Genomic DNA, 23831 nt, shown 5'->3' on the forward strand with positions numbered 1-23831 from the left:
GAGTCGTTTTGTGATCAGTAGTGACAACTGAGTCCTTGCATGCTGAAAGCATGACCTGCCCATATCAATGTCCACCTATTGCCTGTTAGAACAACTGAAGGCAATGGGGAAAATGCCAGAAAATGCCATTGATAGGGCAATTTAAATAAATTGCTGCATGTCCTAGAAAGCTCTTTGCCACATTTAGTAAATGGAATGTCATTACTGTAGAAACAGAAACATTACTAAACTAGAACATCAACACTAATGATGAGCAAACTTTTGAAAAGTTTGGTTTACCTGGTTCACCAAACTTTTGCAAAAAGTTTAGTTGAGTCCAAATAGGTTCAAACTGAACTGGCGGTTCACCAAAACAACTAAAACTAGTCTATAACAATGTCTAAGAGCCACGTAAGCCCTGCATAACCCTATCAGAGTGTTATACAGAGCTTTTATGGCTCTTAGTGATATACACCAGTGTTCAGGACTAGTGTTGAGCGAACCGAGCCAGTAGATCCCTCTTAAAGGTTAAACATTGCTAAAAACTAATTTTGGGTACATGCTTAACCAAACGTTTAGCAAACTTTGACCCGAAGCAGGGTTCTACTGGTTCGTTCTGCTCAACACTAGTCAACATGTATAGAGCTGAGATACTTGCATTTTTTAGAGCAGATGTACAAGTAATAGAAAATCACTGCATGAAGACAAACCTCTAGTATTAAGCAGAGGAAAATGAGAATTGGCAGGAACACTAGTATTATTGGATCTGTGTTTGTTTGTCCAAATAGTAAGGGTTGTTTGTGTTGAGAAATCCAAAGCTAGGTTAATTAACTATGTACAGTCTGTATTATTTGTTTTCTATTATACATTTTTACTGAGGATCACTTAGTAACAGCTATTTTAGTGGATTTTCTCTGCGCTGCAAAGAGTCTTGTTTTTTTCAATCCTGTCATAGCAAAAACGTTTGCCATTGGAATCAAGTGTACCATTGGGGTCTACAGTATCCAAAAAATGACCCTGATACTTTGTATGTCTGTTGTTTTGCATTTGCATGTGGCTTTGAGTTTGTGTTATGCAAATACACAGTATTCAGGAATGAGCACATGGTATATAAAATGGATATTTTCTTGGGTTCATGGTTCACATATGCTGGATATCCTTGGGAAAAAACATTTTTGGTTACATGAGTGTGGCAGTGTAAATTATAGTAACATGGCATTTTAAATAGATTTAGTTTGTGGCAGTTGTCCCTGGATAAATAGTCATTGATGGAACATACTTTATTTTTCCTGCAGCGTGTAACCCTAGTGCCTGCAGAGCTTCAGGTCGTGGACTTCAACCAAAAGGTGTTCGCGTCAAGGAAATTGCAGATTTTAAAGTATTCACCAAAGGAGCAGGAAGTGGAGAACTGAAAGTATCAGTTAAAGGTCCCAGTAAGTAGAGACATTGCTTTTCACTTACCATAAAGACCTGTTTATGAAACAGAAGGTAATTTTCATTCATACCTTAAATATGAATAAAACTATCTTCAAAGAATATTAAAATGGTCACTGAACCTTGAGACAACTTGTGCTAATATGATAACTAGCAAAAGTGAAGTTTACCTAAAGTGAAGTTTTACGTTGAAAAAATCCTCTATGGTGACGACCACTAGAGGTCTCCCTTTCCTCTAATTTACTGTGCGCTGCTTGTTGTCATGGGAAGCCCGTCTCTAGTAACAGAGATAACAAGACAGAGAACAGGAAGTGGAGGGGAGTGATGAATTATACTACCCATAGACAAGAGTGGAGGAGGAGGGAGAGAGAATGAACGGTTCTGAATGATTCTCGTTTGAACGAACCAACGATGTATCTGCCTGTCTACACTGGCTGCAAGAGAGCAAACAAGCTAGCGTTGACTTTACTCGCTTGTTCACTTATTCAATTGGTTTGTCTAAAAGGACCTTAAATCATTTGTTGTGTTTTCCTATTTAACAGAGGGAACCGAGGAGCCAGTAAAAGTCCATGATGTGGGGGATGGTGTGTACGAGTGTGATTATTACCCAGTAGTGCCCGGAAAGTACACTGTAACAATCACATGGGGTGGATATGCAATTCCCAGAAGGTGAGGATAAAAACTTCTAAAACTATATCAATTATAATATATATATATATATATATATATAGACATCATTTGATGTTTCATAGTAAAGATTACTGTATTGTACAATTAAATTCCATGTATTGCAGACTTTGTTCTGGTAGTCTATAATAATCAGGGATAAGAAAAGGTGGGATATTGCTGTTTGTTCATATTAATAGTGCTCTTCATTCTGTATGATTTTGTCTTATTTAGAAACATTTGCATCTTTCCAAGAAGCAATTTGCCTTAACATGCTCCTTTTTTTGTCAAGTCTCTTGTAAATTCAGTTTCTATAGAACATGCATGCTGTCTGTTAATGCTGTATATTTCCAATCTGCATTCGTATGTTACTTATGTCATACACAGTCCATTTGAGGTCCATATAAGCCCTGAAGTGGGAGTACAGAAAGTACGAGCATGGGGTCCTGGCCTGGAAACTGGCATGGTGGGCAAATCAGCAGATTTTGTAGTGGAAGCCATTGGCACAGAAGTTGGAACGCTTGGTAAGTGTTTTTAAGGGCTAAATATGATACAAAATGCTAATGATATGTCTTAGTGTTCAATGCTCCTCATTTTTATTATAACGCCTCTAGGATTTTCCATTGAGGGGCCCTCACAGGCAAAAATCGAATGTGATGATAAGGGAGATGGATCATGTGACGTTCGCTATTGGCCAACTGAACCTGGCGAGTATGCTGTGCATGTGATCTGCGATGATGAAGATATTAAGGATAGCCCCTTTATTGCTCACATTCTACCCGCCAGCAACAAAGGTTTTCCAGAAAAGGTAATAGTTAAGCGATAATATCCTCTGTATGAAATGTACTTTACCTATCTGAGGGAAATAGTTACATAATGTTTATGCTAAGATTGTCTTTAAATGGCTACATTGGAGCAGACAGGATTAACCCTTTCCAATCCACTGTCTGACGTCTAAAGACATTCTGATTGAAGGCTGTACAGCTCCGATGTCAAAAGCCATCCGGCAGGGTATTCTTACTGTATATTGCTGGCCACTCTGTTGTCAGGAGCCTCTCCAGCATGTCACATACTGCTCTAGCCAGCAGATGGTGCCATTGTATAATGGCAGAAAGAGAAAGCCCCCTAGGAAACCTTGAATCCAAAACTGGATTGCAAAGGGTTAATCTGGTGAGAAATTAAAAAATGTCACAAACAGCTTTTTAGGATACAATGATTACTATTTTCTATATAAAAAGTTAAGGTAGTTTAAGATGCCCAATCACCTTCACAATTCTATTCTGTTCCCTCTCCTATTTCAAAGCTATCCCTGTCTTTCACACCAGCTGTTATTTTACAAGTTGCGAGGGAGGGTGAGGAGGACACATTTGTCTTAACTGGGCTCTGACCTTTGTAGGATCAACTCCTAATCCCTCGTTCCTTTCCAAACATAATTTATATGACTGGAAAACTATTACTAGCATCAGAGGAACACAGTATATATCCAGCTCATGAACGTGTGTTGACTAGGAGCTCGGAGGGCATCCTGTCACGTAGACAGAGATAATCCTGCACTGGATTACTTAAAATATACATATGGCTCTTTTACAGATGAGTCTAGAAATACATACAGTAAATTAGAAGGCTTACAGGAGCAACTATGAAGTTGCACATGTGCCACTGCCATTTTTTCTTCAGGTTCATGTTGATTGGTTCTTTCATTTCTAGGTTAAGGCATATGGCCCTGGTCTGGAACCCACAGGTGTCATAGTAGAACACCCTGCTGAATTCACCATTGACGCCCGTGCTGCTGGAACTGCTGAGCTGAAGATCTATGCACAGGTAAGTGAATGCATGAAATCCTGCTGCATACCAGACCTCATAAATTTTAATTGATTGGAATGACTATGTGCGGTAAAAAATTAATTATTCTCATTTTATCATCTTTTTCAGGATGCTGAGGGAACACCTATTGACATAAAGATCAAAGACAATGGGGACAACACATATGTGTGTGTTTATGTACCAATCAAACCAATCAAACACACCATCATCATCTCATGGGGAGGAGTTAATATCCCTAACAGTCCATACCGGGTAAGGCTTTATAGCATGGGATTGTATGTTTTAATATACTGAAATATTGTTAAACATACTTCTCATAAATAATTAAGGGAACACTTAAATCACACATTGGATCACGATTAGAGATGAGCGAACGTACTCGTAATGAGTACTTACGCACCCGAGTACCGCCATTTTCGAGTATTTCAGTACTCGGGCGTAAAGATTCGGGGGGCGCCGGGGGGCGGGGAGAGGCGCGGCGGTGCGGGGGGGAGCAGCGGGGAACAGGGGGGAGCCCTCTCTCTCTCCCTCTCCCCCCCACTCCCCACTGCTACCCCCCGTGCCGCCACGGCGCCCCCCGAATCTTTACGCGCGAGTACCGCTGTACTCGAAAATGGCGGTGCTCGGGTGCGTAAGTACTCGTAACGAGTACGTTCGCTCATCTCTAATCACGATGAACGAAAGATTCAAGTTGAACATCTACACTGATATTAATTGTGTAGTTTGTTGAGGACAAAATTATGTATCAGCTGTCAGTGGAAATCAAAATCATCAGCCAATTGATTCCCAATCACCCAGAAAATCAATGTACATGAATTTCATCACGGCAACTCACAATGTGGTTCAGTAGTTTGTATAGCCTCCACGTGCCTGTATTCACTCCTAACAATGTCTGGATATGTTCCTCATGAGATGGCGGATGTTACCCTAGATAAGCTCCTCCTGAACTTGGATCAGGGCATAAAAGAGTTCCTGGACAGTTTGTGGTGCACTGATACAGAATGTCCTAGAAGTTCTCAACTAGATTTTGGTCTAGGGAACACGAGGGCTAGTGAATGACAGATTTATCCGGGCAGCTAAGAGCAGTCAGAGTACCACTGGCTGTTACATGCAGGTTTGTGTGACCTTCCGCAGATATGTCTCCCTAGACCATCACTGACCCATTGCCAAACCAGTCATGCTGGATGATGTTGGAGGTAGTATGACATTCACCGCAGCACATCCAGACTCTTTTACATCTGTCACAAGTGCTCAGTATGAAGCTGCTCTCATTTGTGAAAAGAACAGGGTGCCAATGGCGGACCCAGCAATCCTGGTGTTCTCCGACGAATGCCAATTGGGTTGTGCAGTGCTGGACTGTGGGCACAGGTCCTACTGTATTTTGGTCAGAAACATGCAGACCCTTAGCGTGCTCAAGGACATTACTTTAGGGCTCTGGAAGTACTCCTCCTGTTCCTCTTCACACAAAAGAGCAGATACCAGTCCTGATGCTGCATTGATGCCCTTCTACGGCCTTGTCCAGCTCTTCTCATGCAACAGCCCATGTTCTGGTAGCTGCTCCATGATCTTCAGAGTGTGTTGGGAGCAAACTTTCTTGTGACAACACATATGGATGTGTCATCCTTGAGGAGCAGGACTACCTGTACAATCTAATTGAGCTGCAGGTACCACCTCATGCTACCAGTAGTGACAAGGATCTTAGAAAACTAGAAAATATCAGTCAAGAAGGATAAGGAGAGAGTAATTGTCTGTGGCCACCACCTGCAAAACCGTTCCCTTTTTAGGGGTTGTCTTTGGGTTGCCTCTTTAGTGCACCTATTGTCACTTTCATTTGCACCAAAGCAGGTGAAAGCAGGTTTCCAAACTAGACAGATTAACATCCTTGAAATTTAAGTGACTTGGGGATATATTGTGATGCTTTAGCATTCCCGTAATTTTTTTGAGCAGTGCAGCTATTTGAAGTGTTTTGTGGACTCAGTATTTAGTATTGTCTCTTAACCCCATACATTATTCATTCAGGTGTCAGTGGGTGAAGGCAGTCACCCCAGCAAAGTTAAAGTTTATGGACCTGGTGTTGAAAAGACAGGACTGAAAGCCAATGAGCCGACTTATTTTACTGTGGACTGCAGTGAGGCAGGACAAGGTAAGGGGATTCTCACAGTAATCCAAAAATATAGTTACATTCTATATGGGACAACATTTATTTTCTGACACTTGTCATATAAAACATTCATACTGTATCCCAATAAAGGTTAATAAGGTACTACTAAGATGATTTTTTTTGTGTCTATCTATAGGAGATGTCAGCATTGGGATTAAATGTGCACCAGGTGTTGTGGGACCAGCAGAAGCAGATATTGATTTTGACATAATTAAAAATGATAATGATACTTTCACTGTGAAATACACTCCACCCGGAGCTGGGAGATATACCATCATGGTCTTATTCGCTGACCAGGTACGAACAAACTTGTGGTAAACAAACTGTAGTAATAAATTGGGGCTTTCAATAATCTGTAGTTATAGCGCTCTAACACATTCCACTTTTATGTTTTAGAATGGAATATAACTTCTTAATTCAAGACATTTGTATAATGCAAAACCCAATACTCTAGATTGTATCATGCCCTTACCTCTTAATACATGTACATGTATCCCTTTATCTCCTATAGGAAATACCAATTAGCCCCTTCAGAGTCAAAGTAGACCCATCACATGATGCTAATAAAGTGAAAGCAGAAGGTCCAGGGCTCAATCGCACAGGTAAAAATGGAAGCACCCAGGACCGATAATGCTCATCTATGTTTTTCCATTACTTTGACAAACCCCTGTATATATTTTCCCATTACTGCCTCTTTTATCATGGTTTCTTTCTTTTGCATCAGGCTTATAATGTTGGGTTGCAAAAAATAAGACTCCTCATAACACTTCTTTTTACCTACAGGAGTGGAAGTTGGTAAACCCACTCATTTCACAGTGTACACCAAGGGTGCTGGAAAGGCTAAGCTGGATGTCCAGTTTACTGGGACCATAAAGGGTGAAGTAGTTCAAGACTTTGAAATAATTGACAACCATGACTACTCATACACTGTGAAGTATACAGCTATACAACAGGTAATCTTACTGTTCGTAAATATATTAGTTTTGATCAATCTTGGCATTGTTCATGGTAATTGCTTGCTCGCTTCTAGAGATAGCTAGTATCACATGCAAAAATATCCATAAATGTGATTGTGTTCTTTTGCTTTACCAGGGCACCATAACCATTTCAGTAACATATGGAGGTGATCCCATCCCTAAGAGTCCTTTTCTTGTCAACGTGGCTCCACCTCTTGATCTTGGCAAGGTTAAAGTGCAAGGACTTAACAATAGTGAGTAACAGCTTTATAAAATAACCTTAGTATATTATTCACATCTTATATATGGATAACTTACACATCTTACATATGGATAAATGTCTGTAATAAACTTGTGCACCTACATATGTCTGCCCACCTCCTGCCTTTTCTTTACATTTCATATAATGTCTTGCTTTCAATCATACAGAAGTGGATGTTGGAAAGGATCAGGAATTCTCCATTAATACTAGTGGAGCTGGCGGTCAGGGCAAGGTAGATGTGAAGATCACATCTCCATCACGTCGTCCAATTCCCTGCAAAGTGGAGACTGGCGTCACCAGTGAAATTCACACTGTAAAATATATGCCTCCCGAGGAGGGACCATACAAGGTGGACATCAGCTACGATGGTCATCCAGTGCCAGGAAGCCCATTCTCAGTGGAGGCAGTAATGCCTCCTGATCCTTCTAAGGTAATGGAACTGTGTATTTTATCAGTTATTTTATTATGTAACACGTCATACCACTTTATATATCTTTTAAGTCCTTTTTTCTATCCATTGCTCATTCTCTGGCTCTAATATTTGTCACGTTGCTGTTCTACCTACATCATTCATATCTGCTCTCTATCCCTCTCTCGTTCCCTCTTTCATTCCTGGCACGTGCAGGGTTTTTAGCCATATGTTTCTCATTGTTGTGTGTGCAATATACAGGGTGAGTGTCAGGCCGGAGCAGCCAGAAATGAGGGGGAGACGTATCTATGTTAAGATATGCAAACAGCCTTTGGGGAAACCTCAGATTCAGGGGTGGAGAATGCACTCCCCAAATATCCCATTTACTACATTTCCTATACATTATTACTTCTGGCAGCTTGTTATGACAGATCATTTTATGATAACTAATTGTCAGTTTAGACAAGGCAGAATAAAGAAACTGTCCCCTGACACCGATATACTGAAGCTTGATGGTGTGTGTGCTATGGGGGTCATTGGATTAAAAGAGAATTATGTAACAGTTACTACAATCTTCCTGTCTATTTTCTTGTACAACATTCTGAGTGACTTAGATATTACACTCTCTTTCCTAAAAATGGTTGGATGCTGACATCTGCGAAAACCATATAGCATGGATGTACTGGGAAAATTCAGAGTGCATTATTATATCTAACCATAAAAGCAGACATTCTTGATTACCTTATATAAAAGTTGCTGTACTGATAGCAAAGTTTTACACAGTTACTATTTCCACCCAGATGTGCTTGTTTTATTAATGCAGTTTGTAGAGAAATACAAGTTTGGATTTTGGCAGGCATACTGCAGTTATTTGTTCATTCATTTAGTTTCTGCCTGGATCATATAATTCCTTTCAAGCATGTGTAAAACATCAGGTATTATGGGTTAAAGGAAATTAGAAAATGTAATGTAACTTAAGGGGATGGAGAATATAGCAGCACAGTGAAAAAGGTATTTTATGGAATAAAGGCTTCTCCCATACTAAGCAGCTCAATCTAGATATTTTATTAAAGGGAACTTGTCACATTGCAAATGCCATCTGATCTGCCAGCATTATGCCGGGTATTATCTGACATTGTCATGTGTCCCTCAGAGGCCACCATACATTACAGACCAGGAGGTCATAAGCAACCATCGATACCCAATGATCAGATTGTGAAAGTGCCGATGGGGTGAAGGAAGGAGCCCCCTTCTTCTCCAAACCTTTTACATGCTGCTGTCTGCATTGATGGCATTATCTAAAGGGTTACATCCCCGGGATCTGAGTTAAGGTCCATCCCAGTGGCTGCAGTGGGACCATGGCCACATCTGTGATCCTTCTCCGCTTACTGTGGACTCAGCTTCTGAACATCCTGGTAATCAGCACCATACATGTACAGTATGGTGCGATGCGGGAACTACTGACCCTCTGCGCCGTACAAGTATGTAGGGTATCAGGAAGGGGTTAGTCTGCTCAGCTCCTTCTGCTTTGTAGCATGCTGCCCTCAGATTGCACTGATTTTTTTATGTGACAGGTTTCTTTTAAGCTTTTACATAGATAACTGCATATCATATTTTACTTTCCTACCTAGGTTCGTGCCTATGGACCAGGACTGAAAGGCGGGTTTGTGGGTAAACCTGCTCCATTTGCAATTGACACCAAAGGGGCTGGCACAGGAGGTCTTGGCCTGACAGTAGAAGGACCATGTGAAGCTAAGATTGAATGTCAGGATAATGGCGATGGCTCTTGTTCAGTTTCATACCTCCCCACAGAGCCAGGAGAGTATTCGATCAATATCTTGTTTGCTGAAGCCCATATCCCTGGGTCACCATTCAAGGCTGACATTAGGCCTGTGTTTGATCCCAGCAAAGTGACCGCGAGTGGACCTGGCTTGGAAAGGGGAAAGGCTGGTGAGGTAGCCACCTTTACTGTGGATTGTTCCAAAGCTGGTGAAGCCGAGCTCACCATTGAGATCTTATCCGATTCGGGGGCTAAAGCTGAGGTTCTTATTCAAAATAACAGTGATGGCACCTATAGTATTACCTACATCCCATCATGCCCTGGGGCTTACACCATTACAATTAAATATGGAGGTCATGCAGTGCCAAAATTCCCAGTCCAGGTTAATGTGGAACCAGCTGTGGACACCAGTGGAGTGAAGGTCTATGGTCCAGGAGTAGAGCCCAGAGGTAAGTACACTGGGTAAACTATTAAAATATACTTTGCATGCCTGATATGAATTTACCTTACATGTATGATTTTTTAAAATCACTTTTATAACATAAGGTAGTGCTGTTTGGGTAAATTTAGTAAATTCTAACCATTTAGTCACCCAGAAGCAAATTTGCCTTTTAAAAAGCAATTTGCAGTAATACCATATATAGATGTAATTTATAGAAATATTGAGTGGCTTTAGACACTTTGGTCCTGCTGAGTTTTGTCTGTGTCTTGGGGCCTCCCAAACTTTCCCAGACAGATGATGTCAGGGCAAAGGAAGATCAGGTACATTGAATTTCAATGCCCGATCCTTTTTTTCTTCCTGGAGATAAGCCATCATCAAAGCTGTCTGGCTGCAGCTCTCTCCACTGTCCCCATTGAAAACACATGAACTAAGTTTGAATGGCAGAGCTGTGAGAAATAGGAGCTGTTAGTTAGGCCAACAGTTACTGAAGGTGTATGGGGACCTTAAAGGGGTTGTACCCAGATTGACTTTTATCATTTATCCACAGGATAAAAGATAAAACTCTGATCGTGGGTATCTTGAGATCAGGGATCCCTTGTTTCCTTCTTCTTATTATTGCGAGCTTGGTGCACCCACCCTCATGGAGCGGTGATCATGCAGTGTGGTGCTACTCCATTCGTCTTCAATGGGACTATCTTTGATAGCCAAGTGCTTGTACTTATCTTTTTCCATCAGCCCTGTTGAAATGAATGGAAGGGTGTCGAGCATGTGCAACTATCACTTCATTCAATCTCCATGTCACTACTGGTGCAGCAAGCCCACTGTGACAAGAAGAGAGGGATATGAGACCCCGATCTAGGGATTGGTGGGGATCTCAGCACTGAGAACTCCACCGATTAGGCTTTAATCACCTATCCTGTTGATATATGATAAAAGTCAATCTTGATACAAGCCCTTTATGGTCTGTGCAGACACTAAAGCAGCAAAGAATACTGAGAGATTTAAGCTCAGAAGCTTGAAGTCTATGAATGCAGCTAATGATTAAAATACGTGCTAAATAATACTTTAAATATTTTAACATAAATCACTGTATGGGAACACATTTTTCTAATTCTAATACAAGAAATGTTAATAGTGCAAAGGGAGCACATCATTGATTATATTTTCTTCTATCAGGAGTATTACGTGAGGTTACTACAGAATTTACGGTGGATGCTCGCTCCTTAACTAAGACTGGTGGAAGTCATGTTACCACCCGTGTTATCAGCCCTTCTAGTGCTGTCACTGAAAGCTTTATATCTGATAATGGAGATGGCACTTATCTTGTACAGTATACAGCCTTTGAGGATGGTAAGATCGAAGTATAAAGTATCTATGGTAGGAAATTACAGAAGAATATTAGACTGTGACAGTAACAATTCTATTTGTTTCTGATTGGTTATTTGGATGGTAATATGTTTACTATGTTGCTGTCATAAAATATACTCATTGTCTAACAAAAAAATACAAGCATCTAGAAGGAGTTGTGTGATTGTAACCTTGAAAGTGTAAAAAAACACTTAATTGCCGAAAACTGAACACTTGATGGGAGGCTCTAGTACCCTGTTGGGCCGCCTCTAGTTTGGATGCACGATGTGATACCGGAGGGCATGAAGTCCTATAGGTTCCATATGGTATCCACATTGGTCTAAATTTGCTGTTACATCCTCTTAATTGCGCAAACTCGTGGGCTGTCAAAGTTGGTGTCCAAGATGGTACTATACACGTTCTATTGGTGATAAATCTGGTGACCGATCAGCCACGGAATGTTGTGGAGGCATTTCTGTAACACTCTTTTCAGGATGTGCTGAACATATCGCTGAGCTGTCATTGTCCCTCGTACTACTGCTAGAGGTGACCAACTGTTGTATGCAATGGCCCCCCAGACCATCACACCAGCAGTGGGGGCAGTGTGCCGCTCCACAGCAAAGGCGGGATTGAGATGCTCACTGCAGGTCTCCAAACACAAACACGCCCGAACTAAACCTGGATCCATCACTGAAAACAACCCAGCTCCAGTCCAGTTTTGTCGTTCACTACACCAACTGCAAACAGAGGCAACGGTCGGTGGGTCTCAAAGGCAGTACAGGTAATGTTCGCTGTGAGACTAAATATCCTTCAGCCAAGCACCTAGAAATGGTTCCAAAAGACATAGGGGCCTATAACGATGGTGCAACCTGTCTGTGGATGGGGGACAATGAAACAGTTGGAGCTGTTCATGCTTGTCGGATGCTGTGTACTGATAGTGTTTCGAGGGCGTCTTGAGCCTGATCACCTTGTGTGCCTTCATACATCCACTGGTCCCAACACTTCTTTACAGTCTGGTCAGAGCGGCCTAGGTAGCAAGCAATTTGTCGATACAACCATCCAACTTCTCACATTCCAATAATGCACACCCCATCAAATTCTGCTGACTGTCCAAAATCATTTTGATTTGCCTCATAAAGGCATGTCTAGTAGTCAATAAGCTCTACGCAAACAGAAAAAGAGGTCCACTACAAACAAGTAGCTTCTGAGAGCCTTTTATAGGCCAAGGGTGGAACCAGTTTTAGAGCATCAGGTGGCAAGACCGTTCATCTGATCACGCCACAACTGTAAGCATTTACATATCTGCCTGAGATGTAACTGCATACCGAGTTTTGCAGTAAAACGACAACTCCTTCTAGGTGCTTGATTTTTCTTTTACAAAGAATGAATTTAAAGTATAACTAGAGGTGGATGGAAGAATACAACTAATGGTATCAGTGGAAAATATGCATCATGCAGTTTATTAGCAAATTTTGAAAACTGCAACTAACATAGAGGTTCTTTGATTTAACATCTTTAATTCAGTAGACATTTTCCACCTCTGTCTTCTAAACCAACAGGCATTCATTTAGTAGAGGTACAATATGATGATGTTCCAGTGCCCAAGAGCCCATTCCGTGTCCCAGTAACTGAAGGCTGTGATCCAACCCGTGTAAGAGCATATGGACCTGGGCTAGAAGGTGGAATTCTTAACAAGTCTAATCGCTTCACTGTAGAAACAAGGTGAGGACATTGTGTAGACATTCAGATAACTCAAAGTGCAATCGTCATACTTCAGTTTTCCAGATTTGTGCTTGTAGTAAAATGATTGAATCTGGAAGGATTCATCTTTGTCGGATTTTTTAGCATGAGAAAAATATGACATTTTAACGGGGGTGTGTAGACTTTTATGCCAACTGCATGCAGTTGACACCAGTATATGATCAGAATACGTCTTGAGACCTAGTCACTGATTTTGAAAACTTGATATTCATTCATTTTACTCATTTATACAGCACTTACAGTGGTTGTCAACACTTAGATTAGGCCTTATCGCCAGGGAGGCTCACAATCTAAGTATACTGTATCTACAATTTAGAAACCTAGGAGTAATTTCCAACGAAGTAGGAATAGCTGCTGCTATGGGATCAATCAATTAAAGGGCTTGGCTTCACACACTGTTGCAAGGATGATGGAAGGCAAGAAACTTTAATGTGGACTACTGGTTGATCAGGGAAAGGATGAAAGACACATAGCACAGAGCTGGGACCTAATAATCAGAACTGCCTCATATTTAGAGCTCCCTTACTGCTGAAGCTAGTCATGGTGAAGTAAAGCCCCTGCCAAGTTTTGATATGCTGTTTCATGGTTATTTGTTACGCTCCTGAAAATTGCATACCTTTGCATTACGCAATGAATAAGCTCTACTTGCATAACCCCAAATTCCTCAAAGATATTTTCCAGATAACTGAAACAGGTGCTTCTCTTACTATAGGGGTGCTGGCACTGGTGGTCTTGGACTTGCAATTGAAGGTCCTTCTGAAGCCAAAATGTCATGCAAAGACAATAAGGATGGCAGCTGTAGTGTGGAATATATCCCTTTTACACCAGGAGAGTATGATGTCAATATCACTTTTGGTGGCCGGCCAATCCCAGGTACATTAAATTTAAAGAATGCCTAAGCTTTTACTCTTTTTTCATAACTTAATAGTACAAACGCATGCATGAAACTTTGTAAACTATATTTTTAGAAGAAAATGCTTTTGCCTCCGCTTATAAACCACTTCTTCCTCTCTCTCCACCCTCAGCAGCTCTTTCCTCCCCCTTCTTCCTCCTCCCATAGACTTCTGCAGCTGTCATCTGATCTGTCTATGAACTACGCTATGTATCTTATCAGTACTTGAGAGTTAAGGCCCTTTTACAAACAACAATTATCGCTCCTATTTCATCCAAACGATTGAAAAGAAAGCCCACTGAAAGACTGAGCAAATACATTCCATTTAAATGTATTTCGCTCATCTTTCAATAGACTGCAGGATGTTCTTCTCAAGGCATGTTTACACTAGAACAATGGGGAGAGCAATGGAATGTGTAGGTAGTGGTTTGTTAAACACACACCCAGCTGTGCAAACAGCTCCTAGAGGCCCTTTTACATGCAAATGAAGAGGATAAAGTATTAATGGCCATTAACACTTTATGCAAATAGATCTTTCAATCTTTCATTCGTTTGAACCAATTCACAGACGTGACTACCACTAAAAATGTATTTTATTAAATATATTAAAAGACATAAACTGGGCACTACAAAGACAACACACAGCAACCAGGTACCTCCAGACACAGATTCGTTATAGGAGGATAAGGACCTGGAGTTATTTGATACTTGATAAGCGATAAAAAAAAAAAAAAATGTTTTATGATAACAAACAAGGCATGTTTACACTAGAACAATGGGGAGAGCAATGGAATGTGTAGGTAGTGGTTTGTTAAACACACACCCAGCTGTGCAAACAGCTCCTAGAGGCCCTTTTACATGCAAATGAAGAGGATAAAGTATTAATGGCCATTAACACTTTATGCAAATAGATCTTTCAATCTTTCATTCGTTTGAAAGATTATCTTTGTGTGTAAAAGGACCTTTAGTTATTAGTGAAAAAGGCAGGAGAATGAAGAGAAGGAGAAGTGTCTGATAAGTGAAGAAAGAAGCATTTTTCTCTGTTAGGATACACTAAAAAGGTTGTTAAATCCACTTGCGCTGTTGACTTATAAAAAAAGTTTAAAAGTTTAGTTACCCTTTAACATTTTGATTTTCTATGAAACAAAGCAAAGTTTGAACTGCTATGTACTTACAAAATTATTCTCTTGCAGGAAGTCCTTTTCGTGTGCCAGTAAAAGAGGTGGTGGACCCCAGCAAAGTGAAATGCTCAGGTCCTGGGTTGGGGGCTGGTGTTAGAGCACACGTCCCTCAGACCTTCACTGTAGACTGCAGCAAGGCTGGATTAGCACCTCTAGAAGTGATTGTGCATGGACCAGCAGGTACTTAAGAGCAATAAGATCATAAGAATGAAAAAAGAAGAAATCACCTCCTAGAAAAATATTAAATGGCTACCTTGTGTTGAATTTTATAGGTTTAGCAGAGCCCATAGATGTACGAGACAATGGTGATGGGACTCACACAGTAAATTATACTCCGGCCACAGATGGTCCATACACCGTATCTGTAAGATATGCTGACCAGGAAGTGCCACGGAGGTAAGAGGATCACCTAAGAGCCTGTAAGCTTTATCAAAATTGTGTTGGAGACTTTGAGATGATATATGTATATTTACACAGCCCCTTCAAGATTAAAGTACTGCCTACTCATGATGCAAGCAAAGTGCGCGCCAGTGGCCCAGGTCTCAACACAGCAGGTATCCCAGCCAGCTTGCCTGTTGAGTTTACCATCGATGCTCGTGATGCAGGCGAGGGGCTTCTGACTGTTCAGATTCTGGTGAGTACAATGCCTATCGTTACATGTTAATGAACTCGGTTCACGCTAACTAAATTCCTAGTAGAGTTTTAACTGTTTCATGTAATCAATCTATTACTATATTAATAGCCAGTATTGAAAAAGTATACAAAGTATAGCTCTCTAGCTGCTGTTAAACCATCATTCAACGATTTTTCTTACCTATGTCAAAAATAGTTAAAGGGGTTGTCCAGAAATACTGCTTATCTAGGAACACAATCCCTGTCCATATGGTATATTTATAAAAACAAGTGACCCCTTTGAGGGCTTCTCGAGCAGCTGGGAGATTTGTACATCCCGTTAGAATGAGCTCATTCATATTTCAGCACTGCAGAGAGTGACAATAAATCTCCACCTAGTGGAAGCAAGGCATGATTCTTCAGAGTTCAGTCTAAATTATGAAGGAAAATGGTGAAAAAGCATGAAAAAAGACAAAAAAAAGAAAGTACAAACAAAAGAAACCTTGTCGTCCATGTTATCATTTTAATGCACATTATGTGGCTAACTTAAGACAGCTAGCTGATATGGTGTGTGATATGTATATCTGTTTAGTTTTACTGCTTTTAGATTCCTTTACTATGTACTCACCATATTGATTGATTTTACACTATCAATTACATGAAATATTTGAATATCTGATGTGATCTGATTTACATGTTACACCATAACTAGTTAAACTCTTAGACCCAAATATTATGGAAGCGGAATAATATTGGTTTTAGAATTTGAGCAAATGTAGTATTGGAAAATATGTCATATTTAGGCTTTAACAAACCATTACGTAGAAAAATATCCACTCCCATGACTCATACGCAGATATACAGTACTGATGGTTTAAATTAAATAGGTGGAAATGAAATAGAGGAGTTGGAGCTCAGCCAATACAAGAGATAATCCTCAGATAACAGTCACCATCTGGCAAGAGTGAAATATTCACACAGGCATTAGTGAGTCACGCTACTCTGGCTACATGATATGCTGCCATCTTTAGGACATGATTAAAGAATGAAGGGCCACTATTGGTGGTAGTAGTATCTAAAGTGGTAGCAACCAAAAATAGCATCTGCATGAAAATGCAAAAATTAGAAGTTGCGCAAGAAAATTGCAGCAAAGTTAAAGAGTTGGAAGATGTATTGTTGCCAGATAACAGCTGAATAATATATATTTTTTTAGTATAATTATGTTCCTATATTTTGATTGTATATATAAAAAAGAGTTTATTCTATCTTTCCTGTTCGTAGGACCCTGAAGGAAAACCAAAGAAAGCTAATATTCGTGGAAATGGTGATGGTACCTACACAGTGTCGTATGTGCCAGACATGGCAGGAAGATACACTATTACCATTAAGTATGGAGGAGATGAAATTCCCTTCTCTCCATTCCGTATTCATGCAGTACCCACTGGGGATGCCAGCAAGTGCTTAGTGACAGGTGAGCTCCAATGTGAAAGTTGACAATCCCTGAACTCGCTGTGGGATATGTTGCACTATTTAAGTCACGACAAATAAATAAATATGTCTAATATGTTTAATAAGTGTTGAATCGATATAAATACAGTATGTAATATAGAATCGGTTCCCCAATGTGTAGTCCATGACTTAAACAAACTTTTCTCTATTCTTTTTAGTGTCTATCGGAGGACATGGATTAGGTAAGCTCCACGTGTATTCAGTTTTTTACATATTCACACGTATGTTTTCATAAAAATTTACCAAACTTATCTCAAAACTGACTGCCGTTGAGGATAAACCCATTACTGCTTTTATTTTAATGTGTTGTGTTACTTTTTGAATACATGTTACCTAAAAAACAATATTGCTTCTTGGGCTGCTCAGGCGCCTGTCTAGGACCCACCATTCAGATTGGAGAGGAAACCGTCATCACAGTAGATGCTAAAGCTGCAGGAAAGGGAAAAGTTACCTGCAAGGTGTCTACACCAGATGGAGCAGAACTTGACGTAGATGTGGTAGAAAACCAGGATGGTACTTTTGATATTTACTACACAGCACCTGAACCTGGGAAATACATGATCACCATTCGGTTTGGTGGAGAACACATTCCCAACAGTCCCTTCCATGTGTTGGTAAGTCTGGAATGATTGTTAAGAGACACTCCTTGTGCAATACTCCCCATCTAACTTGTCCCCTTACCATCATATAACTGTTCACTTCCCTCCCTCCTGCCAGGCTTGTGATACCATCCCAATCATAGAGGAGCCATGTGACACTGTGCAGCTACATCAGCCCTATGCTGCACACCTCCCCGGCTATCCAACTCACTGGGTATAACAGAGAGAATCTCTGCTCTATTGCTGAATCGCTATCAATCTAGAACTCCAAGTTTCATCCATTCCTTTCCTCTATATAGCTTATACTTTTTGCTTTCTATCCTGCGCTAACACTGCACAGTACATTACACCAGGATACTATAATTATGCAATTAAGTCTTAAAAAGATTGTTTAGTTAAGAAAACCCACTTTCACTAGGCAGTACATGTCAATCATGAGCGATGAGTAAATCTATGACTAATGGGTATCTGACATGTTAGCTGTCTTATGGTAGAAATACTACACATAACAGAACAGCAGCAGATGCTTTGTGGATGACCCATATATGAGTCGTAATTACTATTTTGATTAAATTATGATAAGACTATTTACTACACTAGAAGAAACTTGAGTTGACCACACTAAATAATGAATAAACTTGTACTGAGTAGTCGTTATGTACAGGACAACTGTGGACATATGTAAACCAGGCCCCCTCGAGTCAGTGGCTGCCAAACCAAGTACAAGCAAGAGTGTGATGTTATGGGTAATCAATGCTCTGTCTAAAAAAGGCAGATTAATGACCCATGGTGGGGTATATAAAAGCTACCTCTTAGGCTAAAGGCACATGGCCATATTTTTGGAACATTTGATGTCTGTGTAATTTCATGGACAGCATACAATCCTACTAGAGTCTATGAGGCTATATACATGGACAGAGTTTCACACAGACTCATGGTCCACGTGAAAAACCTCATGGCATGTCCTATTCCCATCCATTTTCAAGGACAACTGTAGGACATGCAATGTTTATGATTGTGCATTGCCCATGCTAATTGGACAGGACTGGTGTCCGTCTGCTGTCCAATGCAAGTTGCAGCCAAGTTTCTCGGATGCAACTCGTAATACGGACATGTGCCTCCAGCGTTTAGGTGGCTAAACAAAATTGAGTAAGGTTGGCCAAATCAGCTGATTTCAGCTGGACAGGCCGATCATCGAATGTGTACTAAATCTACTGGTTGTGTGAACTCTAAAATGATACATTCTTATAACCATCTTTATCTTTTCTTTGCTTCCTGAAGTGTATTGCATATATCCTCTATATCTTGCTTCCTTTACATTTTTCATTTTTTTCTCCTTTAGCATATTTCACAAATTGTATACTCTTTCTTGATGTCATTTAGTGAGGGCTAAGTTGACTGCTTGACTCTCTGCAGGCTACTGAAGAACCTGTTGTTCCTGTTGATAATTTGGACACCATGCTCAGGCCATTCAACCTCGTCATACCTTTCACTGTTCAGAAGGGAGAGATTACAGGTATGACAATCCAGTCAAGTCTACTGAATGTATATATTGTCTCAGTAATGTGAGCACTAGACATGAGCGAGCACGCTCGGATAAGGCAGTTACTCGAGCGAACATTATCCGAGCGTGCTCGCTCATCTCTAGTGAGCACTTACATATTGTACACCTACAAACTGCTAGAAAAAAGGGCACAAAAAGACTTGTTTCATATCTTAAAAATGATACTTATGTATAATAGGTCTTCTTCATACAGTGTTATACACAACAGAACACTTGTGCCTATATCTGTTCTATAGAGAACACTGCAGACACATCTGGACGCAGCGCCCTCTACTGTTAAGCCTGTTATGCAGCTAGGTGAAGATGGATTTCTCAGCCCCGTTTCCTCTAGATGCATAACAGAACAGGGTTTTTTTTTTAAGGAAAATGTACAGAATTATCTGATAAAACATATTGTAAAAATGCTTAGAATCGCCTATTATGTACATTTTAAATAAAAAGAGCGGGTGCTCTTTAAAGATAGCTGCATAGAAAAAAACACAGCAGCTGCACAGTATATAGTACATGTATATATTGGTTGAAACTATCTTTTTAATGAGATATGACACTACAAAGTTAGGTAATGGATGTTATGAAACACCTGGCTGCAGAATGGGAATCTATGTCTACAGTCATTTACAATCTGTAGTATACCAGCCACTGCCCAGTAATCTGATGTCGGAGAACCTAACTCTCCGGCTACATAATAAGATCTCAGTTTAAGGAATACTGTATGTCCAGAAGCTTATTTATTGTTTAAAAAAACAAGCAGCAGAATTGTGAATGCTGCTCTGGACTGTATTACAGGCTGTAACTCAGAATCAGTGCTTGGTTAGTATTACTATGTATATACTGCAAAAAGAAACCCCACACTTTAACCACCATTTTCTTAGCTTCCTTTTTTATTCAGATTATAAGATATGAAAGATTATATACACATTTCTATTTTATTTATCTAGGTGAGGTCCGCATGCCATCTGGGAAGACGGCTAGACCCAATATCACTGACAACAAAGACGGCACAGTTACTGTGAAATATGCTCCAGTCGAGAAAGGATTGCATGAAATGGATATAAAATATGATGGAAATCACATTCCAGGTAACTCACTTATGATTAACAGGGACCAACAAGACATTCCTTAGAAGAAATGAACGTGAAAATGACAAATAATAATAATATAGCACAAACATATTCCACAGCACTTTGGGAATCGGGGGAGTCATGACAGACAGTGTTAAGCTTGAACAATAGGGTGGGGTTGCTGCATACGAGTTCACAGACTATAAGCAAGTATACATATAGGGCGCTATACATACATAAAGCTGTGTGAGCCTATCACCACCCGTGTTTATGAATAAGCATATGAGAAGCGCAATGGGGTGTATGGGGGACGCAGTGGGAAGAAGGGGGTCAGGTTTCCAAGGGATAATGTAGAAGCGGGGTAGATGGAGAAAGGTTTAGATTAGGGAATATGATGGGGCTCTCTAAAATGATGTGTTTTAGGGCACACTTAAAGCTATGGGTGTTCAGAATTAATTTGATTGCCTGGGGTAGTGCATTCCAGAGAACTGGTGAGGCTTGGAAGAAATATTGGAAGTGGGAGGTCCAGATTACAGTGGAATTTAAACTAAATCATGTGTGGTGAAATATGTATACATAAGGACGATGCATAGCATCACTTGCCACTCAGGTCTATATCTTATAGGCTGATTCACAAATAACCTGTTGTACATTTTAATGATATGTCCTGTGTGTACAATAATAGCAAGGTTTATGAAATGAAAAGAGGATGCCTGCTTGTTCTGTGTAGATCAAGAATGGGCCCTCATAATGGTTTCTTCCTTCTTACATTAGTAATTCCTGTAATGTTCCTAAGTTAATTTACCACTTTTTTATCATTTATACTTTTGTGAAGTTTAGGGGCTTTCATTAATGTTGTTACTTTTACTTTACTTTTAGGGAGTCCACTGCAGTTTTATGTAGATGCCATTAACAGCCGACATGTGAGTGCGTATGGACCAGGGCTTAGCCATGGAATGGTGAACAAGCCTGCGACCTTTACCATTATCACAAAGGATGCCGGAGAAGGTATGTAACACCTTAAGCAGTTACTTGAAGTTGCAGTATTCCCTCCTGTTTTATGCAAAAATACATGTTGAGCTCACTGTTTTTTATATGCTGCTTTCTATGTGATCTTACAACAGGTGGCTTATCACTGGCTGTGGAAGGTCCATCTAAGGCAGAAATCACATGCAAGGACAATAAAGATGGTACATGCACTGTGTCCTATCTGCCTACTGCTCCTGGGGACTACAACATCATTGTGCGATTTGATGACAAGCATATACCAGGCAGTCCTTTCACAGCAAAAATTACAGGTAACTTCTATGGAAGGCTTTGGGCGTGCTGCCCTGTGAACATACATTTACGAGAATCATAGGATTTATTGTAAAACATCAAGCTTTGTGATTGTGGACCGCATCTAACGCTCGGCGTCTGTTCTCTTAATTATCATATTATAAAACCTGTTTATTTGTTGTTAGCTGGGAAATATAGGCAATCCGGTTCTGTATCTGTTCTTTGTAATATTTATATTTATAATTATTTATATCTCAATAGGTGATGACTCCATGAGAACTTCTCAGCTCAACGTGGGAACCTCAACCGATGTGTCCCTCAAGATCACAGAGACAGATTTAAGTCTGTTAACTGCCAGCATCAGAGCCCCATCTGGTAACGAGGAGCCATGTCTACTAAAGAGACTGCCTAACAGGCATATTGGTAAGGAAAATGGATACATCTTGTGAAAAAGAAGGTTCATTCGAAATAACATTCCAGTATAAGAATATTGTATGATTTTTTTTTAAGTCGAATAGGGACCAGTCACAGAGAATCAGGGAAAATCACTGTCACCTTATTACCAGGTTACATTCATATTCAGAAAAAACTAAATGATTAACACAGCCCACACATACCATAGGTCACCTAAAGATGTTGGAACCTTCTCACGTTCATAGCTACTACACTACTAAGCACCAAATGCTGACTGCTGATGTATCTTGAACTTCAGGAATCTCCTTCACTCCCAAAGAGGTGGGAGAGCATGTGGTGAGCGTAAAGAAGAATGGAAAACATGTTAATAACAGCCCGTTCAAGATCATGGTTGGACAGTCCGAGATCGGTGATGCAAGCAGAGTGAAAGTGTCAGGAAAGGGACTGCTGGAAGGCATTACTTTTGAGGTGTCTGAATTCATAGTTGACACCAGAAATGCAGGTAAGTCTCATTTGCTTTTTTTCTGAATATATTTTAATTTGTGAATGCTTTGGCTGACTTTTGTGAATGACTGTGTCTATTTTCTTTTTAGGATATGGAGGTTTAGGTTTATCTATTGAAGGCCCAAGCAAAGTAGATATAAATTGTGAGGATGTGGAAGATGGAACATGCAAAGTGTCTTATTGTCCTACTGAGCCAGGAACATACATTATAAACATCAAGTTTGCAGAGAAACATGTACCAGGTATGGAACATATGCATACATACTGTATGTCAAGTGCCTTATCTGTTATGTAATTATGTACCAAATGAGAAGCATTGAGATTTACTTGAGTACTAGCAAAAAGTACTATTTTAGATCATGGGCTGATTGGGTGTGTGAGATGCTTGGAGATATATCATTAGTATGTAAAACCCAGCCTTGATGATAATGATCTTGTAATGTACAAATATTGTTAACATTGATGTTGGTTTGATTTTAGTTCAAAAGTGTCATAAGCCACATTTACTTAGATATATAAAGGCTTGTCTGTGTATACTTGTATATAATCTATTTGTGACAATGCTAATCCCTGCTTCCAATGTATCCTGCAGGAAGTCCTTTTATGGTGAAGGTGACAGGTGAAGGGCGTATGAAGGAGAGCATAACCAGAAAACGCCAAGCTCCCTCTATTGCCAGTATTGGTAGCACATGTGATCTCAACCTCAAGATTCCAGGTACGGAGCCTGATTATTAGTATAGTATAATATGAACATCAAAAAGTGTGGTAAGCAAATATAGACAATAGTACTCAAAACTGTATTATATGAGCATTAGCCAAAACTGATCTCTGAATTATGTGCTATGAGCATTAGCCAAAACTGATCTCTGAATAATGTGCTATGTTTTCCTTTTTTGTTTTAGGCAACTGGTTCCAGATGGTCTCAGCCCAAGAGCGCCTCACACGTACATTCACACGCAGCAGTCATACATATACACGTACCGAACGTACAGAGATCAGCAAGACACGTGGAGGTGAAACAAAGCGTGAAGTGAGGGTGGAGGAATCTACACAAGTTGGAGGTGACCCTTTCCACAATGTTTTTGGAGACTTCCTTGGCCGGGAGAGTCTAGGTTCATTCAGCAGCATTGCACGACAAGAAGGTAGGTACTGCAGAGTATTGCAGAGATCATAATGCAGGTTGTTCTTAAAATAAT

At 40.2% G+C, this 23831-nt stretch overlaps 1 protein-coding gene across 4 annotated transcripts in view; it reads left to right on the forward strand.

Annotated features, from left to right (window-relative positions):
- The window catches only part of FLNC (filamin C), an 85405-nt gene that overhangs the window by 57273 nt on the left and 4301 nt on the right, over nt 1-23831 (forward strand). For 2 of the 4 annotated variants that reach the window (XM_066592176.1, XM_066592178.1), the window contains 32 exons: nt 1275-1412; nt 1956-2082; nt 2467-2603; nt 2694-2887; nt 3787-3900; nt 4012-4155; nt 5923-6046; nt 6201-6361; nt 6576-6666; nt 6848-7017; nt 7157-7274; nt 7450-7712; nt 9323-9920; nt 11090-11263; nt 12820-12982; nt 13734-13894; nt 15107-15274; nt 15367-15490; nt 15572-15728; nt 16988-17177; nt 17374-17397; nt 17582-17829; nt 17933-18028; nt 19231-19330; nt 20317-20457; nt 21319-21447; nt 21564-21737; nt 21979-22140; nt 22430-22633; nt 22725-22877; nt 23228-23350; nt 23538-23777. In XM_066592176.1, the coding sequence (XP_066448273.1) occupies nt 1275-1412; nt 1956-2082; nt 2467-2603; nt 2694-2887; nt 3787-3900; nt 4012-4155; nt 5923-6046; nt 6201-6361; nt 6576-6666; nt 6848-7017; nt 7157-7274; nt 7450-7712; nt 9323-9920; nt 11090-11263; nt 12820-12982; nt 13734-13894; nt 15107-15274; nt 15367-15490; nt 15572-15728; nt 16988-17177; nt 17374-17397; nt 17582-17829; nt 17933-18028; nt 19231-19330; nt 20317-20457; nt 21319-21447; nt 21564-21737; nt 21979-22140; nt 22430-22633; nt 22725-22877; nt 23228-23350; nt 23538-23777 (5310 nt within the window). The remainder of the gene's footprint in view (nt 1-1274; nt 1413-1955; nt 2083-2466; nt 2604-2693; nt 2888-3786; nt 3901-4011; nt 4156-5922; nt 6047-6200; nt 6362-6575; nt 6667-6847; nt 7018-7156; nt 7275-7449; nt 7713-9322; nt 9921-11089; nt 11264-12819; nt 12983-13733; nt 13895-15106; nt 15275-15366; nt 15491-15571; nt 15729-16987; nt 17178-17373; nt 17398-17581; nt 17830-17932; nt 18029-19230; nt 19331-20316; nt 20458-21318; nt 21448-21563; nt 21738-21978; nt 22141-22429; nt 22634-22724; nt 22878-23227; nt 23351-23537; nt 23778-23831) is intronic. The other 2 variants (XM_066592177.1, XM_066592179.1) reach the window with 1 other exon arrangement.

The sequence above is a fragment of the Eleutherodactylus coqui genome, chromosome 2, assembly GCF_035609145.1.
Source record: "Eleutherodactylus coqui strain aEleCoq1 chromosome 2, aEleCoq1.hap1, whole genome shotgun sequence".
Taxonomy (NCBI): domain Eukaryota; kingdom Metazoa; phylum Chordata; class Amphibia; order Anura; family Eleutherodactylidae; genus Eleutherodactylus; species Eleutherodactylus coqui.